This window comes from Dromaius novaehollandiae, chromosome 4 (assembly GCF_036370855.1).
Source record: "Dromaius novaehollandiae isolate bDroNov1 chromosome 4, bDroNov1.hap1, whole genome shotgun sequence".
Taxonomy (NCBI): domain Eukaryota; kingdom Metazoa; phylum Chordata; class Aves; order Casuariiformes; family Dromaiidae; genus Dromaius; species Dromaius novaehollandiae.
Window position 1 is genome coordinate 23,176,342 of NC_088101.1, and position 20,556 is coordinate 23,196,897.

At 38.3% G+C, this 20,556-nt stretch overlaps 1 protein-coding gene across 2 annotated transcripts in view; it reads left to right on the forward strand.

Annotated features, from left to right (window-relative positions):
* Window positions 1-9,369, forward strand: part of LARP7 (La ribonucleoprotein 7, transcriptional regulator) — a 29,752-nt gene extending 20,383 nt beyond the window's left edge. For both annotated transcript variants that reach the window (XM_026101724.2, XM_026101725.2), the window contains exons 11-13: window positions 1,163-1,322; window positions 3,897-3,988; window positions 8,993-9,369. In XM_026101724.2, coding sequence (XP_025957509.2) covers window positions 1,163-1,322; window positions 3,897-3,988; window positions 8,993-9,073 — 333 coding nt within the window. In that variant the 3' untranslated portion in view covers window positions 9,074-9,369. The remainder of the gene's footprint in view (window positions 1-1,162; window positions 1,323-3,896; window positions 3,989-8,992) is intronic.
* Window positions 9,370-20,556: the final 11,187 nt, after the last annotated feature.

Genomic DNA, 20,556 nt, shown 5'->3' on the forward strand with positions numbered 1-20,556 from the left:
TCTTCCCCTAAACATTGCTTTGCCTGTGTTCCTGGACTGTCATAGCTACAGCAACACTACCACGAAGCAATGCCTTTAGTGGCCCCTTAATAAAATTATGGAAGTGATCTCTCTCTCTGGTTATGTGCGGCAAGCCTGAATTACTTAGCACACACTGGAAGGATATTTGCCAAATAGTTTTAATGTTTTGACATTTAAAATTTGTACTTCAATATTTCCATATTCTGCTATTAAATATGGTGTCTCTCAGAGATAATCACACTTGTCAATACAAAGAAATGGCTTGGGTCTCTTCTGTGCGAGTCGTATATGGGATGTTAGATTTTAGTGGAAAGTAGGTTTTTTGGCACTCAAACGATCTCAGTAGTCTTGGCATTTACTCCCCACCACCACCACCATCCCCTGTTTTTAAGGTTGTGCCTGGTAGTGGAGGGTTAAAAGCAGTGTGTAATTCTTGAATAAAAGCATCTTGCATCTTGAGCTGCCTGCTGTGAACAAAATTGACTAGGAATGTGTGATCTTAGTTAATTTCCCTAACAGCAGGTATTACAACTAAAGTACTTCATCTGAAAGAGCATGTGTGACTCTTCTTCAGCTGCCGGTGAAAATTTTTAGGCAGAGGTCATTTCATAAAGAAATGAAGGGCTGGTTTACTGTACTGATTTCTTAATTTATCTGTTGTGGTTGAGCTTCCATTTATATTTCATGGTCCTATGTTTATGTATGTTCTTCTAAGAAATAAATATTTTTATTGGACTGACATATCAATGTTCTATTAAAAAGGGGGGGGAGAAAAGTCTCTGCAAATACAACACTGAATTCAATGGAAGATTACTTATGGCTCATTAGTAAAATTATTCTTCTGCAAAAATATCTGCAAGAATTAGCCGCTCTAAATTCCTCTTGGATGACAAGATGAGAGATTAATTAGATGTACTGAAAGTTAGGGCTCATAACTCAGAATTCAGTAATATCTTTGTGAAAAACAATACGTGAATTCAAAACTACTTGACAAGAGATTTGTTCATTAAATGAAAAAGTTCACTGTTACTTCGTTCCACTTAATGACCTTTTTGAAAATACCAGTGATCCTCTGCAAACTTGTATTCATTTTTTTTTCAAGTCTGGTTTATGGTCTGTGTTCTCTCGCATGCTTTGATAGGATGCTTTGGCAGTGATGGCTGATGTTGCTTATGTTGACATGCTGGAGGGAGATACGGAATGTCATGTCCGTTTTAATACTCCTGAAGATGCGCAGACTGTTATGAAATCATACAAAGAAATACAGATTAAAAACAACTGGAAATTTGAAGTCCTCACTGGTAAGATTTTTTTAAAAATTTATTTTTAATGATAGGTCAAGAGAAGACTTCGAAGTATTATGAGAAGGATGGTTATTGCATGGTAGCTTTATGGAAGGTATTGATATATTTTCATAGTTTATGTGTATGACTGCTTTTATAACTTTATTCCTATGAGTTTTCTCTATTTTCAACTGTAATTAAATTGTTAAAACACTAAATATTTTAAGCCACTGTTCAGACCAAAATAATGACTTTATTTGCCTTGGTGAACTTAATTCTGTTCTTTTAAGATTGTTTGTTTTTCATTTATTGTAATAGTTACACTCCTTTTACTGCCAATGAACAACAGTACTTAATACACTTTTCAACTTTCAGTATAACATTCTGATGATTCTAAAGAATTGGAAATGAAGATTTTTCTTGTGAATAGTAATTTGTTATATGTGACATAATGGGACAAGAATCTCACAGCATGGGTATGGTTTTAGTGGTATTAGCGCTTACATTCTAGTTTATCTTCTTTCAAGATGTTGAATAGCTTGTTCCCATGTAATGCTTCACACACACACCCTTTTTTTTCCCCCTTTCATCTGCATTGGTATACCTGGAGCTTTATCCGTATTTATTTATATATGGAATTGCTCTGCTGTTCTAAGTTCATATCTTGCCTTGGATTGGAATAGTTTTACATGTGTAAAGAAGCCCTTTATGGAGCGGAGGGGTAGAAGAAGAAGAGTCTCTCAACAAACTTACTGTATCTAAATTTGTAAATGTAGACTGAACAAACAAAAACCGAAGAGAGCAAAAAACAGACTAAAAAACAGTGCTAATAATTCTCTCATATATGCATTTAAATACTTTACCACAAACCTGCAGTAGATCCTCACACAGGGCCCAGATAGAATATTTTGTTCCATGTATATGTTGATGTAAACCCACATAAATCACAATTAAGGACTGCAGAAAGAAGAGCTATAATGGAAGCATTCACCTTCATGATAAAAACAAGCAAAGTTAGTTAAAGATTGGGACTCACTGAATGCAGCTAATGTCATTTTGAGATAAAAAAATTTGTCTCCAAAGTGTTCTGTGTTCCAGAGATCCAGAAACAACTTGAAGAAATACAACTCTTTAGAGCTGTGCACTCTGTGTGTATTTGTCTCTATTTTTGCTTCCTTATGTAAGAGTATAGTAGTAGACTGGGAGTAGGTAAGTACTAGATTGTAGTATTCTTCCATTCATGGTTGTAGGATTCCCCTCCCTCCCCCGCCCCCCCCAAGACAATCACTTCATTGAAATGAAAATGGAAAGGCTTCTGAGGAATGTAGAAGTCACAATAAGGATTTCAGCTTGTCTTGGTAGGGTAAGATGAACAGAGAATAACAATAGGGAAAGAGTCTTTAATGTTCTGTACTGAAGAGAGAAGCTTTACAAGCAATATTTTACTTTATAGAACTTGACTTTGACTAAGCATCTTCAGCTTTTCATCTGACAAAATAGTAGACATCTTTAGTAATGTTTAGATGTTAGTGTGACTGAACTTATAAATCATGTAGTTAAAATGTATTTAAAATTGTTCTCAAAATTATTAATTCTGTAGCTCTTGCAGGCACAAAGATCACTTGGAAACTTGCTCACAACTAAAGACTTCCTATGAGACCATGCACCATTACATTACAAAATTCACTATCGTGATAGTTATGGTGAAAGCCAGAGAAAACAATGGGAAACTGCTTCTTATTGCAAAACAGCCACTGAAGAAAACTGCAAAATTAATTCCACTCATATCCCCCTCATGTTCAATTATTCCTGTGCTGCCCACAAAGTCCCCAGAGTTTACTTCTAACAGTGGTTTTAATGAAACAAAATCTGCATTTTTTTAGAGTAACTTATTTCACTTTATAGTCGGTTCAATTGTTTAAAATTAGTCAAAGGTTGAGTATGTTAGTGAAGCAAACGGCCTCTGAGTGCTGTGATGAAACTTGTTTCAACTAAAACTGAGGTCCTTCTACTGCTTCTATATATACAGTGCTGTTTCATACTTCCTTGTATCTTTTTGTTAAGCTTGTAAAACTAGTTGCTTGGGGATACTTAGTTAGCCCTCCTGACAATATGTTCCTAAGGCTGTTAAAGTGACATGATTCAGGTCTTGCCCAGTTTGCATAGAATGAAAATCTTACTGTCAGCTTGAAGTTTCTTCGGACAGAGGATTTTATTTTTGTTCACTCCTGTGTGTGTTGGCCAGATGTTGCAGTGCTGTATGACTATAAAATTTAAGACTAATAGGAAAGAATTGACTATAGTGTACATTTGTGCTCAATGATCTGATTTTGAAACTGGCTTTACTGAGATGAGCAGAGAAGATTTTTGGAAGAATGGAGTTGTTTTGCTGTCCTAATAAAAGGTTGTTCATGTATTTTGACAAAAAAATCCTTTTCTTACTAGAACTGAAATTTCAGGCTTTCCTAGCAAATGTTTTAATGTGTATGTTCCTGAGCTGAAATAGATTCCTAATCATCAGAGATGAAATACTGCATCTACTTATATTGGATTGTTTTGTTCATGTACTGTCATGTTAACTTGTGTACCAAGGTGATCATGAACAACGGTACTGGCAGAAAATTCTGGTGGACAGACAAGCTAAACTTAACCAGCCTCGAGAAAAGAAGCGGGGCACTGAGAAGGTAAGTTGCAAGTCAGTTTTTCTTTCCTCCCTGTATAGCCATGATTGAAAACATAACTATGTTTCTATGTAGGTCTGCACTTTCTGAAACGTTGATGTTTGGCTCCATATTTAATCCAGATCACATTCTAGGGACTTTGCAGCAGGCATGAGGAATCCTGGTATCCTTTAGGTTCTTAAGTTAGTCTGACCCTTTACCTGGTGGAGAGGGGCTGAAGACACATTTTGTTGCTAGGTTTACTTTACGCATCACAGGTTCAGAGGTTTGAGTTGGCTTTAACCTAAATCTTTATACTGTCACTTGCAAAACTTGGAAATCACCTGGCCTTAATAAGTTTCTAATGACTTTGGAGACTTTTAACACTTCCTGTTAAGATTCCTAGATGCTCCAGTAATGCACACAGATAATAACAAAAAGTTTCCTAGTTTTTCCATACATAATTGAAATACTACATTTATTTAGAGAAACAGCAGTTATGCAGGTCTAAACCTTGTCTTGTACAAGGCATACTTTTGTATGTATTACCCTGTTTGTCTGAATTTTCTTTTGAAGATTGCATAGACACATGAATCTAGTCCTTCTAAACAAATGCATACCTAAAGAGTTTCCCAAAATGACTGATTCACTTTTCTAAAAGCATAAAAAAATGGTATTATTCTTTAGTAAAAGCAGGAGACTCTAAAGCTCTATGAATGTGAAATCCATATAGTGTTTTACTGATTGTTGCCATTTTAAAAAAATTTGCTTTAATTATTTCAAGCAAAAGGTATTTTGCCAGTGACACCTTTGTCTTCATTTAGGACTGTAGATGCCTTGCTCTGAAGTTTCTAGGTCTTCATCTTCTGAAGACAGATTGGTATTTGTTGACCAAATTGGTGCAAAGTGGTCGGTAATGTACCTCACCTAGGTTTGCAAATACAAACTGCCTTAGTTCTGCCTAACAAAAACAGCAGCAAAGATGCAAACTCCTACTCCTCCCCCTTACCCATCATCACCTTACAACACTGGGAGGTGTTAACTTCAAAGCTTTGTGAATACTATTTAAATGCTAACACTGTTAAGCAAAACATCAGGAGAAGAATGCTTAGCTGTAGTGAAGAATTCTTAACCCTTTTGCTACTTTTGGACAGTCTATATTCTAAATCAAGAGAATTATTTAGAATTTAGCTGTTAAGAGAAAGATATTAAGAAAAGCACAGTATTTCTTTACTCTGCTTATTAATAATAATGTTAATCTTTTATGTTGAAAATATTTCCAAGCTATTCGCAAGCTGACTTCTTTGAAGGTCACAATAAAAGCAAGGAAAATTTGTAATATAATTCATAATTAAATGTGCACAATTGAAATGCCATTAATATATCTTTCACCATAAATATCTGCAGTTAAGGATTTTTAAATCAATTCATTATGTGAGGTACAAGATCTGTCTTTGAAGAAGAGCACTTATCTATTAACTGTTTTATGCTATATTAAAGACAATCTTATGAAGATACTTCATTTCAATTACTGTGTAAATGTAGGTTTTAAGTTACATTTGTATAAGCCATGTTGCTGCAGTGATGTCAGTGTAAATATAGTAATAACAAGCGTTCATATTGTTGTATGAACTGTATCACGTTATGAACCACACAGCAAAACAAAGCACACTTGTGTAAAATTAAAGTTGAGAGCATCTCTCAGTTCTAGAGATTGCTTCTTTTCCAAGTGTTCTAAAATGTATGGGATTACTCAGTTTTCCTGGAATATGGTGGATGTTTTGGCATGCCAGGATAAGGGCTAATGAACACTTCAGCAAGTGGTTCCTGAGAGAATGCTTTAAAAAAAAAAAAGTGGAGATTTTACTTTTTCTTGCATAGTTTTGATGATACACAAATGTCTAAAAAAGCCTAAATAAAATAACCCAAGCTTTACAGTAAGTGGTGAATGATGCATAGCTGTCATTTGGATGTATATATACTACATTTTTATATGTAGTGTGTGTGTATTTTTATATATATATTTATATGTATATCTATATATATTTATAGATACGTGTATATATATATTGCCTTTCCCCCAGGCCTTGTTTCTTGCCACTTCTGTGCTCTCTACATCTCTTCTCAAATCCATGTCCTCTATCCTTTTCTGGAACTGCATGACTGAAAAAGTTGAGGAAGTGATATAGATTAGAAGTCTTTTTTCCAGGGTGGCTTCTTTTTAGGGCAGTGCTACTTATGCAGGCCTAAAGCATTAATCAGACTGCAGCCTTAAGGTCTTTTAAAATCTGTAGATTGCTTGAAGCTGTCCATTCACAAAGCAAGCTTGAGGGCTTGAAAGTTTTCAGCTCCTGTGCTTGTCTTCTAGAGGATGTGCTGCTGAAGGTCGTTTGCACCCTGTGCACTCCTTTACATAGAAAGGTGGAGTTCTGTGAAGGTGGGAGTGATGGTGAAGTGAAAGGCATTTGAGGAGGAAGTGAGAACTGGGTGTTTGTGAAAGGAGGAATAACTGGTTAAAAAAAAAAAAAAGGCGGGGGGGGGAAGAGGGATGGTGGGAATGCCCAGGAGCAGCCCACATTGTTCTTTCCTGATTGTATTAGGGGGGAGAGGAGGAAGAGAGGTACCACTCCAGAGCACATGTAAGACCCTTTCCCTGTCATTCCACCCAAGTTGATATCCAGGGAAGGGTTATGTAGCTGCTTGGTGACAAGAATAAGTGGTGTGCTAAGAAATAGGTGCTGATGCTGGATTGATGAGCTGAAAATGGGAACGCTTGAGGCATATTGCATATTCTCAAGCAGAGGTGCTGAAGTGGAAACACCCACTAAGATGAATTAGGTAGTTCCCATCATAGTGCTTTTGTTTCAACATTTGTGCTTCTCTTTGTGATACATTGAATGAATGAGCCACTGTACTCCTTTTCCTTTTAAAACTTCACTCTTAATCCGTTCTTCAGACACCAGGGAGTGAAATTAACTTTTGGTTACATTTTTAGATCAGTTTTACTTACTGGAGAATGGTTGAGGGGAAAAAAGTTGTTTACCAGAACTTGAGTTCTAATGCTGTTGAGGATACATGGATTGCCATCTACTTCAGTCCGAGCCATCGCAGAAAAAAATGGCGCCAGTGTAAATGTAGTGCTGTAATAATTTTGCAGCAAACAATGGAACCACATGACATCAGTGTAGAGTGTAATTCCTGGTGACTAATCAGTGCAGCAGCACACCATGCACTTTAATGCTGTGTACAAGATGCAGTGTCTACAGAACATAACTACAAGCACAGTCATATGGATAAGTGGTAAATAATTAGATTTATGTGATATTTTTCAAATTTGACAAAATCTTTGCTGAACTGCCTACTGAGCAAGTTCCTGTTTCTCTCAGCACTAGCTAATACACTTTAGCAGTCTACATCAGATAAGTTAATGTGCATTTATGATGGTGCATTATAGATGTGTCTAGGTTCACAAGTCTCATCTTTCTGTTTATCCATGCTAGAAAGTCTTTTAGCTGCTTGTTGCTTACATTTTGTTTTAATATATTGTTCATCTTTGCCATGTAGTAATTAATCATGATCTCTTACTATTAAGCAATTATAATAGAGCATCACAGAGTAACAAAGCTTTGCTTTTTGATATTTATATGACTTGCCTGCACTAGTAAGGTTAAATCAGTGAATGTTCTAGTATGGATGCTTTAAAAACAAGCATGTTTTTAAAGTCAGGATCAGTGTCATTCTCAGCCTGAAAACACAGTAATGAGAAGCTGAAAACTAGCGGGTGAGTCATGTTCAACAGAGCTTTTCTGATTCCTCTGGACTGGGAGCAGCTGACTTTCTCATTTGCCAAGAAATGGCAGTGTTTTGAAAACAAAGGTTTTTCTTTCTAGTGCCTTTGTATTTTTAGTCTTTGCAAGGAAGCAAGACGGCTATTTGACCTGCAGATGAGTGTGATATGATCTCAGTAGCAACTCCCTCATTTCTTTAAGGTAAAAATGTATTTTTAGAGGATCCCAGATGGCCCAGTATCTCTAGAGTACCAAAGTCTGGATATAGTTATTTAGATTTGGCCTACAGTAGGAAGCTGTGGGGGTGGGAAAGAGTCTCCCATCCCAGGGAAAAAGTATGTTAAGACAGTCCTCTGAACTGATGCGAATCACCACTTGTCGGGGTAGTGGTGTGTGGAGGATGTCTCAGCTGGTCATCTTCTGCAAAGCGAGTGAGAAGAGCTGTTTTGGCAGAAGGGAGAAGGAGGAATATACTGCCACAAGTGAAAGGCTTTCCAGCCAAAGAAGCACATTGCAAGCACCTGTAATATTACTGAACTGAGACAAGCAGTTTCAGTAACACCACAGTTCACCTATGGCTTCAAATTTGTCTGGAAGTATGTGGTCTCGGGCCCCTAGTAGTTTCAGCAATATCCCTAAAATGCCACTGAAAACAAGCAAGTCACTGATAGGGCAGAGATTTGAGTTCCAGATTCCTAGCACCCATATCCCTCTGACTCATACAGTTATTTCTTGAGATAATTCTCAGCAGGGTTGTGATACTTATTGCTTTGTTTTCCCAGCTTGAAGGATGGCCCCTGTCTGGATTTCAGTGTTTATTTTCTTTGCCAGCTGATTTTAGAAAATGACACAACCTTCTTGAGGCTTGATTTTTTTACGGTTCAACCTTGTTTTTGTTACGTCAATAAGAGTCTGAATCCAATAAAAGGATGGGGTTTTTGAAACTGGTGTATGAGACTGGGGATTTTTGAACTTTTAATTTTGTTCCATTCAGCCATTTTAGGAGACAAAAGGGATGGAATAAAAAGTTGCACTGTATAGAAATTGGAGAGATGCAGTACTATTTTTAATGTTTCTGAGGTACTACTGAAATTTTTTTTTAGTTGTATATACAGATTTGTTCAAAGGCTGGCTTTCTCTTATGAGGTTTGGTAAATCATTGACAAAGTCATGGTTGTGAGATGAACTCATAATAATAAACTTTTTTCTAATATTTGCTTTAATTTTTTTCTGTTCACAGCTGATTGCCAAAGCAGAAAGAATGAGACTTGCAAAGACTCAACAGGCAAGTAAACATATTCGCTTCTCTGAAGATAACTAACCAAGACTGACTACACTCTTGAAAGCAATTTAGGGGGAAAAAAACCAATACTGGCTACAGCAACTAAACTGTTTTCCAGAAGATATCAAAAACTGGTCCGTTTGCCTCATAATTCTGCAGACTGCAAGTATGAATCCCATTTTTTTAATAGGCTGAATGTTTACTGCTTCTGAGCCGTTAGGTAAAGCTTTCTGGGGGAAAAATGTATTAAGAGATCTTGCTTTAGTTTCATTTCTGAATTTTTGTATGTTGACATTTTATACACTAGGTTATAAAATAAAATGCTTGAGAAATTTTCGGTTGTGCCTCTCTAATTCTTCAGTCTAACAGTTCTATGACACTATAAAACTGATTAATGCTAAATAAACCTCTCTCTAGGCCTCTGTTTATTCCATCAGACTATAGAAAAATACAGTAGAATGACTGTAGAATCTTCTGTGTTTTTAAAGTGGCTAGGGTGATCTGAGTATCTTTGCATCATTGAAGTCTAGAAGAAAATTCTGCTTATGTGAAGTGCACACAAAACTGAACTTGGTCACTTTTTTCATAAGTGTCTGTGACAAGTCTTAACTATTTTTGAGGATGGCAAGTAAGAACTTTTGGTACATCTGATAATTCTAGCTCTAGAGAATTCTCATTCATAGATAAGTTTTATGCAGTTCACAAGTTAAGATAGTAATCTAATGCACTTTAAATTACTTCATTGTAGACTGATAATATAAAAATACATACAATAGACATAAAAAACTGAAGGTTTTGGAATGATATAAAAGGATAAACTTCCAAATGGCTAAGTCTTTGCCTTTGTAGTTCTCTCTGCCTTAATGTAAAGAGAAATTCACATGTTTATTTGTGAATTTTTTTTTCAGTGAGTTTGGTTGCAAATAGAGCAGTAACACACTGGTTTATAGAAGTGTGAAGTTTCCTTATAAATAGAAGGGTGAGCCAGTTATTTTGAAGCTAGAAGTACATTCCTAAAATACCACCACAGTCTCTTGAAAGGAACTGTCAGTGACATGAGTTTCTGTGCCTATAGATTTTGCTGGTAATGTAGGTTAACATTATTTTAAATTCTTTGCTGTCAAACTACTGGAGCAGGGTAGATATTTTTTAACAATATGAATTAACAAAACAAAGTTTGATATTGGTATATTTCTGCTATCTAAGAAAAAAATTCTGCATTTCTGCTGAATTCTTGAAAGCATTGTGGCTGTAATACCTCAGCTAGTTTTGCAAGGAGAATAAGAGGCAAATGAGAGAAAACCAAGAAAAATATTTCTAAAGAGATTATACCAAAGCACAGTAACTATAACCAAACTATCCAAGACAAGAATAACACAGTGCAGAGAAACAGAACAGTGAGAGCAGAGTAACATTTATGGAGCACCATTTATGTGCTAGTTCTTGTGATGTCTCCTAATGCAGCAGAAATAGGAACTATTTATATGTACAGGTCTGTAGGTTCAGGCACCACTGGCATAAATCTCCATCCTTTACTCCCACAAGATGCAGATTACTACTGGTCGGCTGGTGGCTCAAATGCTATATCTCTTTCCTCAGGCAGTATGTAAGTGAATGGAGAGGATTACCACAGATCAGTGGAGAAGGTATGACAGTGATCAAACTGGAGATAGCAGAAATACAGTGTGTGTGTGTGTGTGTGTGTGTGTGTGTGTGTGTGTGTGTGTGTGTGTGTCTAAAAGATAAGAGACAAACTTTCAGAGGGGGGGAAAAAAAAAAAGGAACTTGGTAACTGTCCCTGGAAATTGCATAAGGACAATTCATCCCAGGGAATTCTGGGGAAAAGCAGAGGAGAAGGCTAGGAACTAAGATATGCAATAGGATCTCATGTGTGGCCTTCACCAGTAATCAGGTATCTTGTCCAACTGCAGTTTTTTGAATCTTCCAGTGCTCTCTTATACTAAGCGGGTAAAATATTTGATGGCGTAATAGAGCTGAAATATCTAGCTATGAAAAGAACCAAAGTGATCAATAAAATGTTTTGTACCCATACTGCCTGAAAGATAGGGGGGTTTTTTGTTTCTGTGATTGGAGGAAAGAAAAATTACAGTACTACTATGAATGAAATATATGCATTTGTTGTAAGTGAAATGTCTTTTGGACTTTTCTGCTGAAATTTATTTAAGCCTAAAATTCATCTGTTACAAATGATTCAGATCATAAATGATTCAAACTTATGTTTTGTGGGGAGTGAAGCAAAGTAGCTTAAATGTTAAGTTTTGCTGCTTTATTAATAATTCCTAACTTGAACACATAGCAAGATAAATCATCTTTCTGTTCCTTTCCATATTTATATAGGTTAAGTACTTACCATTAAGTAGGAGTTTTTTCTTTCTCCTCTCTCAAACTAGTGGAGAAACCAGCTTCAGTTTACCCATAAAGCAAAATCCATCCATATTGAAGTTGGTGGGATAAAATGTACTTGTTATCTCTTTGGGAAGAGAGAGTGAAGGATTGTGTCTAGTCAGACTCTTTCTGAAGACGTTAATAGAATTTTTGCCACTCATTTCGGAGTCCATGTACATGAATTATTGACTTGCATTTCTGCAAATGAAGCTTGTATTCTTAAGTATGTCAGAATGGTTTACATATTTTTTTCTTTAAATATACTTAACAGTTAATATCTGCTGCTATCATTCTTTATCAACATGTACTATGAAGTCCATCTGTTGAGTTTTACCATCCCAGGAGAGTTGCAGCCCTAAGGTATTTTGGTTTTGACCTTGGACATTGCAATGGAGTGCACCTTTAGCTCATTCTGGAACATCTCTCTGCAGGTTTTTTTTTCTTTTTGTGCTTATAATTAAGTGTTCTGTTCTGATGTGTTTTTCCCAGGTTCATCTACTTCTAGAAACTTCCAAGATTGTATTGTATTTTTAGGCAAAAATGCAGGCTTTTCTTTTCACAAGAAACACCACATTTTGATCTTTAAACTAAATAAATAAAATCAGTATGATCTTTGACTGCAGGACTGCACCTCTGATCTAACTGAGGCCTTCAAAGCCAGCAGAACATTAATAATTTAGGCCTTCACTTCCGAGTGAGTGCTCTGGGTTTAAAAAAAAAAAAGTCATCTTTGAAGATTTTTAGATCCTGTGGTGATGACTTGGAAGATTTCTCTCTCTAGAGATCATTTACTGTGCTCTGATCCACCAATCTGATCATGGGTGCTCTATACAGAAACGCTTCTTTTTTCCCTATCCTACTCCTATAATGTTTCTTTGGTTTCTTGGCTGGTGTAACATTTCCAAGTTTAGAAACTGGACCTGTGAGTATGGTGGCCTTTTAGCAAGGACTGTGTATTATGGCTAATTTAGTGGTGCCAGCTGGCTGACTGAGACTGGGGGGACTCTGTTATGCTGGGCTTTGTGGAGAGAAAGAGGTTGGAAGTAACAGAGACAAGAGGAGGAGGAGGAGGATGGGGATGGGGATGGGGATGCGCATGCACAGCATCAGTGGGATGGCAACAAGCAGCAGAGGCAGAGGTGAAAGAGGATCAGCTACCCAGCAGAGGCAGAGTAGAAAGATGAGGGGATCAGAGCAGGTGAGAAGGTGCAGGAATGACCAAGTGACAGATGGCTGAAAATCCAGGTTGAAGACATTGGAAGAGAGAGCTCTGTTGCAAATAATTGTTACCTGTAGGAGAGGGTCTCAAAAATTCACAAGTATTATCAATATCTGGCCTGGATTTAATCTGTTTTTGCAGATTTTGCAATTGCCGTTTTGACTTCACAGTAGAACTAGCAGCCAAAGTCAGAAAGCCCTGTTAACTATGTATGTTTCCTACCAAGATAATTATTGATAGATGGTAAGAAAATCCAGTATTTGGATTCACAGGCCTTGATGGGAGTGTTGGTTTAGATTGCTGTTGTAACCTTAAAATATTGTAATCTATTCTCATCTTGAACTCATAATGAAGCCATTGTTTTCCAGAAGGAATGCCACCTTTGTTCCACTTCAGCCTTTTTGAGAGAGGCCCTCCTGTGCCATATGTGACGTTCAGGAATGCCTTTGACCCATCATCCTTGCAGATGCAGGGGGTTTGTTACTGTGTGCACTAATCCACCCTGCAAGCAAGCAGACCACAGCTCATGCCTTCACAGCAAGTAGCTCCCCCTCATCCTTTCAAGCATAACGAGGGCCTTTCCCAGTGTCCGTTTGAGTCATTTCTACTGAGCAGATGGAGAACCTTGATTGTACAGAAAAAGAGCAGCACAAGAAGGACCTCCTTGTTCTCTGAGCCCCAGAGCTGCTATGCAGCTCTAAGGGACGTTTGCACTACTTGTGTCTTCATATATGTGTCCATCCATTGCATAATGGCCTGCCTTGCACAAGCACAGCTTGTGCAATACACAGGCTGGAAGGAATAACATAGCTTTAGTAAACCACCCACACTCAAAAGAAGCAGCCTGATGTCCCACAGTTACTGGACCTGCTGTTTTCAGTAGCCAGTGGTTCACCATCAGAGCAGGTATCCCAGTGTCTGGATCAGGCTTGTATCCTGTGTCCTTTCTGTTTGTCCTTGTAGAGCAGAAGAAGTTCTTTACCTTCAGTTTTTCACTTAATGTTAATTTTGAAGCTTCTATTACTGTCATCTGGAGCAAGCAAGAAGTCTGAAAATTCTGCCTACTCTGTAGTGAATTTGCACTGAAGAATTGATTCCTGCAGGAGGTTCCCTCTTGAGGAATTGTGAGATTCTGAAATGTACTTGTCCAGGGCATGAGTATTTGCAGTAAAAGGACTTTCTAAATCTGCACCCTCTATTTGCATGCTGTATTCCCAAAGACTATGTCCTTCTCTGTATCTCTACCTAATTCTTTCATTTTTTACAGTCTGAATGAGTCTGTTTTAAGATTGCCTAACAGTGGTGTTCTATGCAATTTTTTTTTTCCCTGAGATGCGCTGTGTGTCCTAGTTTAAATCAGACTTTAAGCTAGTCCTTGAAAGCTGGTAGGTAAGTCAATTATCTTTTTCTAGAGAGGCTCTAAATCAAATTTAAAAAAATTACCCTCTGATGGATGTCAAAGGCACTTGCCTGCCTAAGCCCTCCTAGAACTTGGGTCAATGTTGTAATTGTTTACTTATGGTACAATAGTGTCTAATGATCTCAGAGAGAATTAAATCATGAGAATAATACTGCATAATGTTGTAAAAAATAATTAGATAAGGTATGCTTGGGTGACTTTGAAATGTGACTGAGTGTGGAGGTAATATGGTTATCTTACCTACAAATTATCAAGTTCCTGTAGATGGTATTAAAAGTAATTCTGTACCAAAACTGGAATATTCTACCTAACACTAAATATGAGATTCATGACAATTGTGACCCTATAATGGAGGAATGCAGCTTTTTTTTTAACCTGTAGCGTTCTGGGTGTGAACTAGGTATACACTTACTAATGGTACTAAATCATTATATTCCTAATGCATTTTTTTTCTTCTGTAACACTTCAGAAGTTTGGTCTTGCAAGTATTCAAGAATGTTTATCTTAAATGCCAGTACATGGCTGCCATGTTTTGTTTTTTACTACTTAAATATGCTAGAAGGTGCTTTGTCAGTGTGTTAGAGAAATGGCAGGGAGAACATACTTGATTAATTTTACAAAGGAAAAATACTGTATTGATAACTGCTTTTTATTGTGTTCTGATTATCAGTCTGTTTCTTGGCAGTAAAACTGTCTTAGAAGTTTGTCCTGTCTCCCACCAGGGGCCACTCACGCTGTTCCTGTCATGCAGTTCATGACCCTGTGGGTTGTGCTGATACAAGTGTCCGTGGGCATCCACTGTGAAGTGAGTCACTCCAGTGGTTTGAATTAAGAGGAAAATCCCCTCTATAAGGAGAAGCCAGAATGTGCAGCTGGGCAAGTAATGGTGGGAAATTTTAAGCTGACTTCATTGCTGAAGAAAATCTAAAGTGTAAACACACACAGTGTCTGACTGATACACCCCTAATTGGTATACATTACCCATCATTAACTAGAAGTGCTGGAAATAAGCATGTGCTACAAATGTAGTTCTTCAGTTTGGCAGAAAATAGCAGTAAGTAACCACGTCCCACTGCACAATAGAAATTATTGCTGCTCAGATACCAGTTGAATGTGCAATCAAACTAATAATACAGATTTTCTAATTGAAACCTAATCCTCAAAGGGTCGCTGTCTAATGGAGCTGTAAGTGGAAGAAAATTGCAAAGTTGTGGACTCGTGAACTTCCCGTCAAAGCGCATCTTTGCTGTTGCAAGGGTACGTGGCTCCTTTGCACTAGAGGGTGAGCTGTTGCCAAGGTGCCAGGCACTGCTTTGGGGACCTTGGTAAGCCACAGGTTTCTGCCAGTTTACAAGCAGAACCAAGCCAACTTCTCTATTCATGCCATGTCTGTTTGCTGGAATCAGTGTTGATGGCATATTAGTATGCATATCTATTATCCAAGTCATGCAAACCACTACAAAAACAAGAGAAAATGAAGGTAGAAGAATATTGGAGAGCATTGCTTGCTGTTGCCAAGGTAACCAGTTTTAAGCTAGATATACACACGTTCATCACAGCTACACTTTTACTGCCTTATGGCATTTTGAGAGTGGAACAAAACAAACACATGTTGGTGAAAAGAAGTGGGAGAAAGGTAAAGGGAAGGGACAAAACAACCCCAGTACTTGAAAGCAAAAGACAGCTGTGTAGGCCATAGTGCTGCATTTGTGAAGCGGAGTTTCTGTGCATGATGTGTGTCCCAGCACTCTAGCTACTCTTCAGTGGTAGATGGCTGCCAGTAATACAATGTGATTTTGAAATGTATAATTACAGTGTTCAATGATAACAATTTGTGCAAAAGAAGAGACCTGGAATAAAGTTAGGACTCTGAGTCTGATAAAAGCATTCCAGTATGGTGTGATATTACTTATGATTGTTTAATTTGATCTGTTTCTCTCTAACCTTTTACAGGGCTGGGGCAGAAGTCAGTATTTCAGGGGGAGGGGATTGCGGCTGCATGAAATTTTGAATTTTTATTCTATTCTTTTGGTAGCTTTTTAGTACAGCTTGTTCTGATGATGGACACTTTCCACTAACTCTTGAATTTGAGATCAAACAGACTCAAGTATCTTGGTAAGTTTCAGATGCCTTGGTGTAAGTGGGTAGATACTCAGGATTTTCTGCAATTTGGGATCTGTCAGTGGTGTCACAGCTGAACACTCACAAGGAGGTACTCAAATTCAATCATCTCTTTGCAAGTGCTGGTCATGCTATGTGTAAACAGATCTTGTGTGAGTTGCCCGCAGCCTCAGATTGTCAATCTTTACTCCCTTGCCCCATGGTTAACTGGTCCCATGGCCCACGAAATGCAGGTGGTGCCAGAAGCTTTTGGGGCCCCCTCACTCTGACAGCTTGAGGAGCAGCCCCGGGGTTCAGGGATGCTCAGGGCAGCAGCAGCAGCCCTGAAGCGGTGTTGGCACAGCCCCCCCCTTTCCCTGCACTAGTGCCTGGGCCTCTCCCGGGGACCCCATGAGTGGCTCTGGCCAGTAGAGGGCAAAACTGCTACATGCTGCCCTCACTCCAGAGGCAAAACGTAACGCTTAGGTCAGCTTTGCATTAAGCACATTTTGCTATGTATTACATCCCAGCTGATGATTGCGTAGGGGAACCTACCTGATAACTTTACTTGGGGGGGAAAATTCCCCTCTGTGAAAGTCTGCCACCTTGCCAGGTAGCTTAGAGATTCTGTGGCATGCCGGAGTGCCCCAGAAGTTGGCTACAAGTGCTGACTCTCATCTGCTTTTCCAGTAAATCCAAGAGAGGTTTTCATTAAGTGGAGAAAGGGAAAATACTTTTCAGTAGATTAGCCAAAACTTGCATCTGGGTTTAATACCCAGCTGCCCCAGATAGCAAAGCTATCAGCAGAGAAATGTGGGTAATTCAGCAGACTACCAAAAACAAGCTGGGAATGATCATGTTTAGAAAGAAGCAAGTCCACTGTTCCATGGGAGAAAAAAAATCTCCGTTAATTCATGCAGGTGGAAACATATATTGTGGTATGTAGTATGGAAGTTATATGCTTGCTTGCTTGTTGCCAAAACTGAAAAGGCATGATTAGTATGAAAGTATGTAGTTGTCTTGACTCCTTGCCTCTGTGGAGGGAGTAACTTCTAATTCCCCCATCCCTTAGATAATACATAGGACTGACATGGTTGAATACCTTTTTGCCTTTGTGCTTTATACAATTCTCTCTCTTATTTTGTTTTTCCACCGCAGCTCATATTTGTTTTGCTTCCCTTTTCCTTTCCTGCTACACACCGAAACACAGTTTTGTTAAGAAAAGTGGCTTTCTCACGCGTTGCATTCTTGCCTTTTTTTTTTGTTTTGTGTAGTATTGGTTTGGTCAGTATTTTGGGGCTACATCCACTACTTCAGATCTTGCTTATCATATCAGTGTTAAATAACCACAACTGGGCATCTTGCAAGGTTCATCTTTAAGCAAGATTTTGCTGCTGTTGGAACAAAAGGACTAAGCAGTGCACACAGGAGAAACTGTGCTCCGTGTTGCCATATGGGCCTCACCGTGCTGACTATAGCGCTCATGTTGCCACAGCTTGTTACTAAAACTTTCTTGGAAGGTGCTAACTGGGGGGGGGGGGGGGGGTATTTTGCTTTGTTTTCCCCACACACATTCCTCACAAAAAATCTACTTCTGAGGTTATGCCAAAGTGAACATTTTATGAAATACTGCATATAGTAGGTGTTTGTTCTCAGAATAGCTTAGCAAGTACCTCAGTAGGTAACTTCTTGCAATGTTTAGCTTAGACTTTTCCCACATGCACAAATTAAACGTATACTTGACCTGTTGGCTGAGTTTAGTCAGCCAAATACAGTTTAAAAAACTGGTTGATACACTGGCTGTGTTCATCTAGTCCAAACTTCACCCTAATCAAAAAAGGCCTTATTCTTGGTAATAAAAACTGAAAGTCCTGAATTTCCTCCCTTTGTGGCAAGTAATATATATTAGTTATTCTTATATAAAAATAAATTCAATTTTATTGCAGGTGCGAATTTTCTCTCACAGTTAATAAGCTAAAGTTTGTCTTCACTGTGTTTTTTACGCAGCATAGCCTCAAGAAAACGTGGCATTTTTTCCAGTGTCTTTACACATGGATGTGGGCGGACATGAGTTCAGCCATGCTAGTGTGTGTCTTCATTCATGGGCCTTTCACTGCTGTAAAAACAACTTCAATTAAGATGAATGAGTGCTCCATCCTTTCTCTTATTTTCCCTGTCAGTGCAGAGTGTTGATAGGAGACCCATGTTTGGTAGTGCTCCGAAAGCAAAGTTGGGTCACTATTAATGAAAAGACAGAAGCCAGTTTTGTCTGACTTCTTTTGTACTACTTTTTTCTTTGTTAATCTCCATGTTGGTGGCTGTAGTATCTTATTGCTTCTAGTTTCTTGCATTGTGGCAGATACAGAAGCGTCCATCCATTTATTTGGTTAAAGTTTCAGGAGTAACTAATCTCTTTCATATGATGCTGCTTTGATATTATAAATCACTCCCTTTTTTATTCTGACTTTTATTATGACTGAACACTGGAAAAAATCAAAGCTGAATTTTGAATTCACTGAAATTCATTAACTTGCACTGAAATATCCACTGGAAAGCTTATTATCTACCCTCCCCCACAATTTATCTGCAAATTATTTTCCCCTATCTTCTCTCAGCAATAATTCTGACATGTTTTCTGTTTTGTTTTGGATTCATCTCCCATGTCAGATGCAAAAACACGCATTAACTCCAGATCTAGGACAATGGGGAAAATACAAAGTAACCAAATCTCATGCATTTTCCACTTGATTGCAGTTTATTTTGATTTTGCAGCATGAGATGATTGTGGTGAAGCGGAAAGTAGGTTTACTCGATGTTTTGCGCTTCTCCTAAGGGCTGGTCTTGGAGAATGTGTAACTCCTTTCCTTCTAACATTTCTGATGGCACCTCCTTACAACAAGAGTGTCTGAAATCCTGCTGTTCTGTAGCAGACCCATCACAGTCATTTCACGTTGATGGAAAAAATCTAGAGCAATACAATTTGAATCAGACATAAAATGTTTAAAGTTATTTAGGGGTCCAAAGATGCAGCTATGTAGTCTAATTTGGTTTAGATGCAACTATATCTAGATCTAACTACAGTGGCAGAATGGGTTGTCTGCAGCTTCCAGCAAGGAGAAATGCACAGTCACTTCTGCAGTCTTGAAGCATGAGCGTGTCTCAATCCCCTGCTTTGAATGCTCTGATTATGACTGGGAATTTTTTTGTTGTTGTTAGCTAATGCTGAATGCAGTCACTTAATACATTCAGATGATAACTTGGCCTTCAGAAGTGAGGCAGCAGTCCACCTGGAGAAGTGGAGGAATTCATGTAGAAGCTGGCGGTAGGCTATGGGAACGTAACACTTTCTGCAATGTTAGACCAGTCTGCTGTTCTTCAGGACAGAAATAACTGTACAGTGAACTAGTGCCAAGCAACGGGGACATGAGGCAGACATCCTGCTACACTTTGAGAAAGACAGCTTGCCCAGAAAAATTTTCTTCCTCACTAGCAACACAAAGGCCACCTGGTGACAGAGAACATGTCACACTACATGGATGTACTTTAATGATCTCATGTCGGCTGTTCTGCTATTGGGAACCATCCCCTTTTCCAAAATAGTGATTGCTATTTCATCAACTATTTTGCATGTTTGTAAAAGGCACTAAAAGACTTGGAAAGAGATGCACAGATATCATGCTAGCTGCTGCCAAACAGAACAGAGTTGGATAGGCAGTGAAGCAAGTCGCATCAAAAATGAAGATGATAAGCAGAGAGTTTGCAATGGAAAGTCAGAGTGCATGATTTTAAACACTTTCTAAAGGTAATGGCTTTTCCTATCTCAATGCTACTGCAAGAGGTAAAAAAGCAAACACTCATGCTTACATTGTGTGCGGGTATAGATCCAAGTACTGCACTGCCTCTGTTTTCTGTTGTGAAATTTTCTGAAGGGTGCTTGTGGATCTGATCAATGGAAAACAAAATCAGTGTGCTGCTAGCTGCAGACAAAAAAAAAAAAAGCAATGAAATCATTGTTCAATGTTCATTGAATTGGATGGTAATAATCATGTCATCTGAAGGCATATATATTATTCCTATGTTTAAAAAAAAAACCACAGATTGAGCATAAGTTTGTTTCTTTGTCATATGTAAAGATTGTCTTGTAGGTTTGTTTAAAAATTAGCAAGGGTTTAGAAAGAGACAGAAGACTAGAGACACATTCATGCTGCCACAGTCAGAAAAATGGATGGAAATCCCCCAGTTGCATCAACTTATGTGCACTATACTCATCACAGTACCTTCTCTTTGGGCCCTGGGGAGGGAAAAAGGCAAGTTAGAAGGCAGTCGCGGAAAGGACAAAGTCAATGCCAGAACTGCCTCTGGGGAAGCTCCTCGTTC